Raw genomic sequence first — 12,071 nt, 5'->3', positions numbered from 1 at the left:
CCCATGTGGGGTAAGGTGCGACTTGCAGCTAGTATTCTGGATGGCTGTTCTGCTCCTAAGAACTCCGCAAGGCGTAATGGGAGGATGCTGTCATGTAGAGGATAGTATTAGTTGGCTTGGAGGTGCTAATATTCAGTCCTGGTCTTGAGAAGCACCCTTGATCCCCTCTACTGTGGGACAAGTTGTGGGGATTGGTGCCATGCCATGTACTGCACAGCGGCTGCATGTACAGGAACTGTGTATTGAATTATGAACTGTGCAGTTTGGAGTCATCTCCATGCTCGTTACTATGTGCTTTGTATGTGCAACAATTGAACATGTCGTCATATGCTATTGATTGGTTGTAGTAAAATTGAAAATGAAGATGAAGCATTTCAAAAATCAAGGAAATGGTTAGATTTACTATTCCCACTATAATCTAAGTAAAAGTAGGGAAAGTGTTGGACTTTGAAGAGGTAAAATTTAGTTTTCCCACTCCAGTCTAAGAAATAGTAGGGAAAGTATTGGATTATGGAAAGGTTACATTTATTATTCCCACCCTAATCTAAGCAACAGTAGGCAGTGTTGAACTTTGGAAGGGTTTAACGTTCCTACTCCAATCTAAGCAACATTAGGGAAAGGGTTGGACTTTGCAGGGGTTGTGTTGGACCAGACATTCTTGGAGTGTTTTTTCACCAACTTTTTGCCTTCCATCCTCCTGTTTTTGCTGACTTCGGTCCTGCTGGCCTTAGGACTCGGCACACTTTGCCCCTGCTAACTAGTGGTAAAGTGCTTCTGCTGTCTCTTTTAAACGTCTTAACATTGGCTTACACCCACTTGGCTTATTTAATTTGCTTGTAAATTCCTAGTAAAGTAGTATTCCATGTACCCAGGGCCTGTAAATTAGATGTTACTAGTAAGCCTGGAGCACCAATTGTGCCACCCACTTAAGTAGCCCTTTGAAACATATCCTGGCTAACCATTGCAGCCTGTGCAGTTTTAAAACTACCATTTTGACCAGGCATAATAAACCTTTTGTCAGGCCTAAACATCCCTTTTTAATTCATTTAATTCACCACTACAGTAGGCCCTAAACAGCCCATACAGCAGGGTGCAGTGTATTTAAAAAGGTGAGCATTTAGTTTTACGTTTTACATGTCCTCTTAGTGAAAAACTCTTAAATTCATTGTTAACTTCTGTGTGGCCTACCTCTCTCATTGGATAACATTAAGATAACTTATTGCATTTAATAAATGATAACCTTCAATTCGGAATAGGTAGGAATATCAAGTTCAGTGTCTAAAGATTTTTAATTTAAAATCCTGTTTAATGGTAAAGTTGGACTTAAAGTCACAATTTTTGGAAAGCTGACATTTTTTTGTCCTCACCATTTGGTGCCTGCAGCCTGTATCTTAGGTCATATGAATAGGTGTAGCTTGCAGTTGGTCTATGTGTATTGCTCCCAGACAGTGAGACAAAGGAGGAATAGGTGTTGGCAGGGTGGGCCATCTCTGATTTGATGAGAGGGAGGAGCTTTCATCTATCACATTTACACATCACAAAGGGTCTGCCTGAGCACACTCACAAGTCTTTTATAACCCCAAACAAGCTGGGACACAGGCAGGGAGGCAGGAAATTCCAAGCAACTCTGTTGTTGGAGGCCAATAGAAACTTCTCCTACTTCAAAGTGGGCACTATATGTAAATACTGGACCCTCAGATACAACTCTTCAGTACACCTCTGAACTTGTGGAAGACTCAGAAGGACTATGGTGCTGGTCTGAAAAAAGGACGGCTACTCTGCTGCCCTGCTGCCTCAGTGGGAAGAAATGGACCTGCATCTTGAACCCAGGGCCACCAGGGTGACTCCAGGGGCTATTTGGCTGGCCACCTAATCAGAGCCTTAGGGACGGAAAAAGCTTCAACCACCTTGAACCTAGCATTTGGAGACTGTCTTCTGTAAATCCTACCACACCGGAAGGTGCCACCCTTGGAAGTGAGCCTGAAGGTGCTCTGCCAGCCCAGCTGTGGTCCTGAGAGCAAAACCAATGCAGCACAATGCATCTTCCCACAGCAGCATTGGGACCACTGCTACACGATGCATCACAAGCCCCCCTACTAATGGCATCCTCGATGAAGACATAGGACTCCGCATTGCAGCACTGCAGCTTCCTCGGAACCACCACTGCATGATGCATTCTCGATGCAGGACTTCCCAAGGCTCCGCAAACCAGGATTCGAGTTACTTTGTTCAGTGGGACTAACTTGGTCCCTGTTGCCTGCCCGCGCTCCACTGCAACTGTTCTGAACTTGCAAATTTGTCCCAGTCCAGCATGACCAGATATCCACAGTTGGTGCTTTGTGCTTCTAACCACTGTTTTCACTTAAATCTCTAAAATTGCATATCTCCAGCTCCACTGATTGGATTTTTGTTGTTTTGGTCTCAAATAGTGTATTCAATTTTACTCTAGGTTTCAAAATTGGTGTGGGATGTTTCTTGTTTTGTGTTCTCACTTTATTATTGTTTAAAGTGCTGCATAACCGCTTTGCACAGTGCCTCCAAGTTAAGCCTGACTGCTTTGTGCCAAGCTAAGAGAGGGTTAAGCGCAGGTTAATTTGGGGTTTGCTTGTGACTTCAGCATGACAGAAATTGTAGTTGCTGCTTGAGTAGGGTTTCACTCCCCTCAACCAGTAACCCAATTTCCTACAGGTTAAACTTACCTTTTTCACTCCATTGTAAGCAACAGCAGGGAAACGTTTGGAGTTAGGAAGAGTTGGATATGCCATTCCAATTACTCATAATTATTTTTAAAACAAATTTAGATATTGAACCCCATAAATGTATAAAAACATATTCAAAATTAAGAATAGTTGCTTCATAAGCAAATAACATTAAATATAATTGAAAAAATAATAATACAAAAAAGGCTTAGCATATTCAGCATACGTACACTTCCCTCTATTCCACCTAAAAAAAATCACCCACCCCCAAAAATGTTAAGTACATTTATTAAGTAATTAAAATACAACAACTATTTTACATAATAACCAGTTAAAGAATATACATAATAATTATGAATTAAATATTTCAATAACAAAAAAATGAATTTGTAAAAAATATAATTTAATAACTTCCCATCCTATTTCCTTACAAATTTAACAACCTGCTATTAAATTATAAATTGCTAATTTAGCCTTAAAAAATATATACATTAAAAATCGCAAAAAATACACTTAAATATAGAAAGTAACAATTAGTTGAACAATGTATGTAATTAATTGATTACCAATTAATTAGCCTAAAAGATTAATTTAAACAAAAACAATAATTTATCATTTAAATAAATTCCCACTATATTACCCTATAATGCAGAAAATCTGCTGATAAACTATAAATTACTAATTAAATGTAAAACATTCAGTACACAAAACAATTACAATCTATGCTGAAAAAATTAAATGCTATATTAATAATATCAACACCTAAACCTAATACAATAACTAGTGTATATTAAGGTAACTTAAAAAACAAATGTTTATGAAACTATATTTAGTGTGCACAATGTTATATACAACAGTATTTGTAAATCAATATAATATACATAAAAATGATATTTTTACCTTTCTATATTCTGTTATGTTTATGTTGTCAATATGATTTCATACAACTTGATATTTTTAAAATGATATTCTTGGCATTCACTTTCAATTTTGCTGCACTGCGGTAATAAATTTGAATTTGACTTTTGCACTGTAGTAAAATGTGTGAATATGTGTTTTTCAGTACGGTTGCTCAAACTATCTTGTGTTATTGGGCCATATTTATTTGCACTGCCATGATATAAATATATGGACAATATTTGATTATTTCTTTGAGGGGTGCTGTTTGGGGTATAGGTTTTAAGTAAACTTTTACTAGGGTGTATTGGACTTTCCAGCTTTTTAAAAATGTCTTTAGGTGCATTAACAGAAAGTGTATAATGCAGCTTACTTACAGTTAAGTCCTATGCAATAAAGTAATGAATAACAGCTATTTTGATTATAGCACAGTCACATGCATATGTGTATGAAATGCTGGGCAACATTATATAGTATTCTATGAATGTCAGACTATATTATACATAACATAAACACACAATCTAACATTTAACACAGTGATTTAACAGATATTATCATACTTAGGATTGCACAGTTCTTTCTTACGTAGGTGTATCACAATATTCCAAGACTGCTCCCCACACTTTTTGCATTTTTTTAATAAGTTGACTATTAGATTATTTTCCAGGGCCTGGGTTGTATCATGAAGACAAGTAAATAAATAAATAAGCACAGTATGCTCAAAATGAAGATGGATATCTAAGATGCCAAAATAAATTAGATGTAAGAGATATTTTACCACAGTAAGAAGTCCCTCTGTGCTAAATGTGCTGTCTTGTAGGCTCTGAAGTTAAACCTAATGCATCCTCATTTTGGGGGTGACAAGGAACTCTAATGCCTCACTGCAGAGCCATTATTCACAAGATTTGAAGAAAATCTATAAATTTAGGGACCAAGTTCCAGTTATTATAGACTCTCAATACAGATCCCAAAGGTGTCACATGGGTAAGCCATTTTAAATTCAGGAATATTTAAATTAATGATTCACATTTTTGATTGATATATAGAATGTGGTCTCTGGAGTTTGAAAGAGCAGTTTGAATTTCATTGCATGTCCAAATTTCAAATGTTTACTGTTATCACAATTCTCCCACTCACCTCGCTCAGGACTTTTTTGGCAGTTTATACATTCAAAGTTGAATACCAAAGGTGTTCCTATTCATTTCAGACCCCACAACAAGGAAGAATGCGAAAGCCGGGCCAGCAGCTCGCAACAGGTATGCTAGCCAATGGACACTCAATAGGCCGCAGCCCACAATCTCAGCCCACACCCTCACCACAGACTGGCGGCTTCCCACTCCGAGAGCCGCAGGATCAGTGGACAAAGAAAGTGACAGCTACAGTGTCAGCCCATCGCAAGATACAGGTATGACAGAATTCTCATTGTGCTCTGACCATCCTCAATATTGGAGAATCTTTGTGTTTTCCTCTCACATATCAACCCCCTCACCGCTCGCTATCATCTTGCATTAGTTTAAACTCATCAAAAACATATTTCTAAATTTACTTATAGATCACAACATTAGACACCCCCCACTCAGTTGGTAGATATCAGTTGTCATCTTCAATAATTGATTTGGAAGCTACATAATGTAATATGTATCAGTACTAATGAGTAGCTATCTGATATCTGTGACCTGAAATTTGCTATTAATCTGTTGTTCCATCTAGGCATATGTTCATATTATTATTCAATTGAGTTTGAATATATTGCAATGGTACTAATAGTAAAATGATTTCATGATGTTCTCACTTTCTCAACTCTGCCTCTTTCCATGTTCTTAAAGTAATCCTACACTTCATTAAGTATGGCTGGCTAAACAAACACACTGCTAAAAACCCCGGTCAGACATCTATGTTGTGAAATGTTTCTCTTCCCCTGAATAAAATGCTTATGGGGCATGCAGTTTGTCAAAAGCACCATTTCCTATATTCTACTCATGTAGAATATTCCCTTCACTTCCACTTAGGTTTTGGTTTGCATAATGGCTTGGAATAGCTTTGTTCTTTAATCTGTTTTTTAATCTTGCAAAGGCATCAAGATAGCTCTCTTTGTTTTATCAAGTTATAAGATGCTCGATATTTTGTTCTATAAAATTATTAAATTGTAGGTTTCTCCATGAATCCTTCGTTTTCAGAATAATTATAGACTAGGACTCTTGAAATGATACTCATTGTTCATTAGAGAAGAATAGGGTAATCTTATTAAGCCAACCTAGGCCACAACACGCATCCTTCAATTTGTATCTGCTTGTGGTACACCATTGGCCAACAAGAGTTTTCCAGAGATATTTGAGGCCCAAACAGATCAAATTATTAGACATGTTAGACAATATTAGACATGTTAAGTTGTGAAGGGATCATCATTCATATGGTCTTGTTTAGGAATCAGAAAAACATGTACTGCAGGCTGTTTCGGGTGGTTTGGGGTTGAAAGTTGGGTGGACATGATGAATAGTTAGGTGACTCAGTTTTGAATAATTAAAGGGCGATAACAGAGGTTGGCTTACAAGTGGAGGAACAATGGAAAAATAGGGCACAGTGTTTTGTCTCTCTTTAAACTTTTTCTGTCATTGTGAATGCTTGGTGCTGAATATTTAAATGTACCTCAATAAGGATTATTATTACAACTGTCTTAGATGACTTAGATACCAAAGAGAATTTGCTCAGTGAGACAAGAAAGATACTTGGTACATTTTCTGAAGCTAAGGCTCACACTGTTGTTCTAGAAGCAATTTCTCAATTAGGTGGAACATCAGACAAGGCAAGGGCTAAGGGCCTGATTACGACCTTGGCGGAGGGAAATACTCCATCACAACCATGATTGATATCCCGTCCACCGTATTACAAGTTCCATAGGATATAACGGAACTTTGTGACGGAGTAATCCCCTCCACCAAGGTCATAATCAGGCCCTTAGTATCATCCTTTTCCATGAAAGAGCACCATGCTCACCTCTACTGACGAATGAACTTCTTATTTATCGTGTCTATCAGGGATCAGTAATGTCCCAGCTGTATATTTTAATGCTCAATGGAGATAAAGTCAGAGATACTGAACATGGGTGGAAACATTTGAATGGCATAGTAGCATAACCTCTGCTACATGTTTACACATTCTACGGTCAACGAAAACAGCTGTTTTCTGTATTTCCATTTGTACATTGTCAAACTTATATTGTTTAACTGCTGATTTTATCCACCCTTGTGGATGAAATGTAAAATTAACGATACTTAAAAGTATGCACTCATTTTACGTAGATCACAAGCGAGAAAGTTTTACTTGTTTTATTTCCAAGGTCTCTATCTAATGAAATGTCAATGACTGCCCATTTGATAACATTCAAACCTTTCAACTTCATGAGCACAATCATCCATAGAAACTCATCAGAATATCTCAGGAAGAAAACTGAATGTAGACCAGAGAAAAAACCTGATTCATCAGCCAACATGATGCTTATAGTTCTGGAACATACAGAGCACTCCAGACTATGGTGCAATACACACAATGGCATGCTCTGAAATTCAAAGAAAAAAAAACAAAGGACCTGTTTTAGAGTTCAACAGACAGACTACAAGTGTATTCCATATAATGCACTTGTAATATGGCAGACAGGATATTCGCCACATTTGTGATGAAGCAACCTGTCCACCAAACTTGAGCAGGCCCTAAATGTTCGCAAAACAATGTTCACACTATTTACATTTTCCCAGATTCTCTTCTATTTGTGTTTATCTGACACCAAAGATTGGACTATTTGAACTGCTGTGGGTTTGGGACTTAATATTCCCAAACCCACTGTATTACAAGTTCCATAGCAACATACTAAAATCCGAATAATTTATAATCCCAGTCAACTTCTTGAGTTTTCAGTGTGTTTGACTATAAACACTGTCATCATCACCATCATTTGCTTTTCCTGTTCTAGGATGTAGTAGGCAGCATACTTGTTAGTAACACTCCTCAGGAAAATCTATATGCTGAATGCAAATGGAGCCATCCAACGCCACTTCAGTTTTCAATCTCCATTGTACAGTAAGATAATTCACCAAAATCAGGAAGGTATTAGAAGTGACATTGCAGAATGTGTGACCCATATGATTGGACAAAAATAAACATAACATGACCTTTGACGGAATAATACAGGAAACTGCAAGAATGAAGTGAATAAAAAAAGCAGGAGAGCTGATGCACTGCTATTTTATTTTCTATTTGAGAGGGCAGATTCCTGCATAAGGACATTCAATGTCCCATTTTGCTCTACGAAGCTTCATACCTATAAGCGTACACAAATGTTTAGACCACAAACTATGTCCCAGAATGTCATAGCGAGTTTCTGTCATCAGCTTAGTACAATTATCAAACTAAATTGAAACATGGTGGCCTATTAGAAACAGTCAAGCCCACTGGAGTTTTGTATAAACTGAGTGGTCACCTTGAACAAATTAGAATCAGCTTCTCCTTTAGTCAAATCCAGGTTTCCAATCCTGGACCAGTTTTGTTTGTATCAGCCCATAAGTGTATTCCTCTCTTATCAGAAAGCTATTGGGTATCATGTCAATGGGTGTTAGGTGTATATTCTCCCTCCTCAGGAGTGTGGGGCTCATTACAAGTTTGGCAGTCAGAAACACCTGACTGCCAAACTCCTGATGAGGTGACATCCACGGTGCTGGCGACCTCCCCACTGGCCCCTTTATGAGTTTTCCACTGGACTGACTGGCGGAAACCAAGTTTTACGCTGGTCAGCCCAGTGGAAAACATGCGGCGGCATTGGACTCAGCTCTGTTGCACAGAGGATCCACAAAGCACCCTCGGAATGCGCACTGTCTACAAAGCAGACAGTGCGCATTCCAGCGGTGCTGGGGAGGAGGGGCCTCACCAATGCCTACGACATTGTCATGGGCAGAGCCGGGGCCCCAGTCCACACCACTTGTTCTCTGCCAGCCTTTTCATGGCGGTTGAACCGGCATGAAAAGGCTGGCGGAGAACATGATTGTAATCAGCACAGCGGCATTGACTTCAGTGCCGCCGTGGCTGATTACAACCATGACCACCGTCACCCTGTCGGGATCTAAGATCCTGGCGGAGACGGAGGTCTTTTGACGGTCTGACCGCTAGGGTCGTAATATGGTTGTCGGACCTCCACAGCTTCAGGGGTCCGACTGCCACCGAGAGTCTGGCGGTCTTGAGACCACCAGACCCATAGTAGGGCCCTATGTCTGTTGCAGTGCATGAAGGACATTGTTTGAAGGTAGTGCAGCAGCCAGCAGGGTCTATATGATGAATACAGAAGCCATCTTAAAACTGAGGCTTCCTCCACATTGTGCTTGATAATCTAATGTCTACTTAAAGCATAATGAACATAAATATGTATGCACATAACCATACAAATGCAATATAATACTTCTCAGTTTTTAATTTTTTAGGAACTACTTTGTTGGTGTGCAAAAGCTAAAATAAAAATATAAAACAACTTATTTTAATTATCCAAAGATTAGATCTGCGATATATTAAAATGTCTTTACATACTTTTCTTGACCTTACGTCATGCAATCAATTATTTCTTACTTTACTGGTTTTTTCTTTATTGCTCAAAAACAACTTTCGGAAACGTGTGCTAGTTTAGTCCCATCTAGCAGAACTGGGCTATTTTTTGGTCATATCCTTTTTCTGCATGGAATGTAGTTCTATGGAGTCCATAAGGCTTTTGTTTGAAAGATGGAGGGTGACTTACTATCCCTTGGTTCTTCACATTTCTTAAAACATTCCATTTTGTGCTGCTTTAAATCCTATTAAGATTGTATATATAAAAACACTTAAGTGCAAGCCTGTCCCTAAGATGGGAGTTTTCTGTTGGCAGTCTGGGGAGCTCAACAATAAAAACTGTGATTTCATAAGACTTCTAGGCAGCTATATTAGGGCCTTGTCAAGTATTCAACTAAAAGCAATCGACACAGAAACGGTATTATAAGGATTGATTCAAATAAAAACTATTTTTCAGCAAAACCATAATTCAGTTATGTTTTCATTTCACATTAGACTAAGCACGACATACCCTTTAATGCTCATTGGCAAAAACAACTCAAAACTAATGCTGTAATAACACCTTGTGGTATTGATTGGGATACACGCCCTCTTTTCCAAGATGGACATTTACATTATTACAACTTGGCAGCCATCTTGTCCCAGCATTTGCAGCAATGTCTCCATGCTTCAAAACAACCCACATGAGCTAGGAAGAGCTGTCATACGCCTCCCTTCTGCTACCAGTTTGAGCCCCCACATACACCATGATAGTTGGCCAGCCCAATTATGATTAGCGGTGGCCATCTTGTTCTGGGGTTTACAAGAATGTTCTTTGGCAACAAAACTGCCTGCTTAAGCCTAAACAGGGATAGAGTGAAGCTGTCACAGCTGCAAACAAATTCTGTTTGATACCCATGTTAGCTTTCCATACAATTTTTTATTTTATATTTCGGAATAAAACTCCTCAATCACTAACTAGGAGGGTTTAATATTACTGTGTAAGTATACTGTTTTATCAACCTTGCAAGGAAGGATGATTGAGTTGTCTACCACATATCACTAGCAAGCACTTAACTCGCAGGGGCATCTCGCTAGACCACTGTATAAAGTGGACAAACATATTTCCTGTCAGTGCTGAGTGACTAGAGAGCTTCTCTTCTTTGATTTAATAAATCTGCTTAAGCCAACATGGCCTGCGCTTCAGGGCCTGCTAAATAGCTAACTTTCACAATAATGAGTGGATTTATTGGCATATGCCTACCAGGTGCCATCAGCACTTTGGAAAAGGCTGAATAGTGTGAAATTGATGTGACAGAGCTGCAACACACACAGAATGCATGGCTCTCATTTCCACAAAGTGGTTTTCCTCATCAGACGGAGCAAGGATTTAAGCCTCCTGTGCGATAAATGACTCGATATATAGGAAGTGAACCCTTTTAGATCCACAGGTCATTACGAATGTTGCCGTAGCTAAGTTCCCATTGGCTAGCCTTTTCCTTTCCACGTTAAGTCCATCCCCCTGTCCTCTCTTTTAACAATGTATTTGTCATTGTCCCTCTGTGCTACCGAGGTCAGCTTAGAAGGCTGTCATAGAGGATGAAACATCGAGCAGTTACTGCAGCACAATGTTCTGTAGGTTCCTGGAAATATAAGAAGTAGAGAAATACCAAAACAAATCACAGACTTAAAAGAGATGTAAGTTAATATCAATTGTCCATCCCCAAAATGTGCTAAAGAAACCTGCACAAAGTAGTGTACAGCTCTGAACACTGCATTGATTGGACATATTAAGTGACATAAGAGCAACATTAAGCCATAGGAATTATACAAGGGACCATGATGGTTTTATTTGTTAAACCTTGTGAGGGATGTGATCTAGGCCCATGTGATATGTTGTTTAAACCTGTGTAATCTCTAATAATTTCTGGCATTTGATTTTTGTTATGTGAAATGTCCAAAATTATGCCGTTACACCAGGCCATGTAATTGAGCTTCCTTTCCAGTGTAAATCCGGTTGCAGGCGCATGAGAACAACGCACGAGAACTGAATTTGATCGGCTGTTGCTCACACACATTTTGTGTTGTTGTCTTTTTAGCACAAAATGCGCCCTCGCATCCAAAAATGAGCACAAGGACGCATTTGTGGCTAAGCAAATAGCACAAAATGTTGTATTGTAGTTTCACGAAAATGTGTATAATATTTTTGCTTAGTAAACTACACGAATTTCGCGGGGCCTAATAAAATCTACAATAGGAAGCCTTTAGAAATGCAGCTTAATTTCAACAAAATCATTAAGGTATCAAAAGAGAAGTTCCATGCCCTCGATAGCGCAGAACCTTTAACACAGCCCCCAAAATGGCCATGCACAGTTGTTTAAAAACATTGTATTGAAAACAGTGACTGATTAAAGCAAATAACTATCTACTAAATCTATCAGAGGTTAAAAGCATGCATATTATTGATTAATTTTCCCATTGTTAAAAATCAAAGTTTCTACAACTTTCAGGTTTGCAAATAGCAAGGTATCTCATAAACTACGCCCCAGCCCCAGCTACACTCCTCATTAAACAGGGCATGGGTTTCAACATCAGCACTTTAGGAACTCACTTCCGGGTCTAGTAGGAAGTTGCATGTCATCACAATCCCAAGAATCATTTCAGCTCCAGAGGATTCCAGGGAAGAGGAGGTTTCAGAAGTAGAACATTAGCTCCATGGAAACTTAATTTGGTTCAGGAAAAAGTGTGACCAGAATTTGTTTTGATGAGTCTCGTGAATCGCGTGAAAAAGGACATTTTCATTAGGGGAGGGGTTGCCGTTCTCAGTGGCTCCGCAAAGCAATACTAGAAAGTCAAGAGTGGCGGAATTCGCATGGTAGTCTGATGATAGGTGGTCAAGTACAGTTTACCTTT

The 12,071-nt window shown here is 38.9% G+C and overlaps 1 protein-coding gene across 1 annotated transcript in view; it reads left to right on the top strand.

The window, feature by feature from the left end:
* Nucleotides 1-12,071, top strand: part of DSCAM (DS cell adhesion molecule) — a 1,000,736-nt gene that overhangs the window by 932,686 nt on the left and 55,979 nt on the right. Inside the window, exon 31 of the mRNA XM_069202587.1 lies at nt 4,804-5,001. Within this exon, the coding sequence (XP_069058688.1) occupies nt 4,804-5,001 (198 nt within the window). The remainder of the gene's footprint in view (nt 1-4,803; nt 5,002-12,071) is intronic.

This window comes from Pleurodeles waltl, chromosome 8, assembly GCF_031143425.1.
Source record: "Pleurodeles waltl isolate 20211129_DDA chromosome 8, aPleWal1.hap1.20221129, whole genome shotgun sequence".
Classification (NCBI taxonomy): Eukaryota; Metazoa; Chordata; class Amphibia; order Caudata; family Salamandridae; genus Pleurodeles; species Pleurodeles waltl.
The sequence above is the reverse complement of the archived record's forward strand: the minus strand, read 5'-3'. Positions and strand labels throughout refer to the sequence as shown.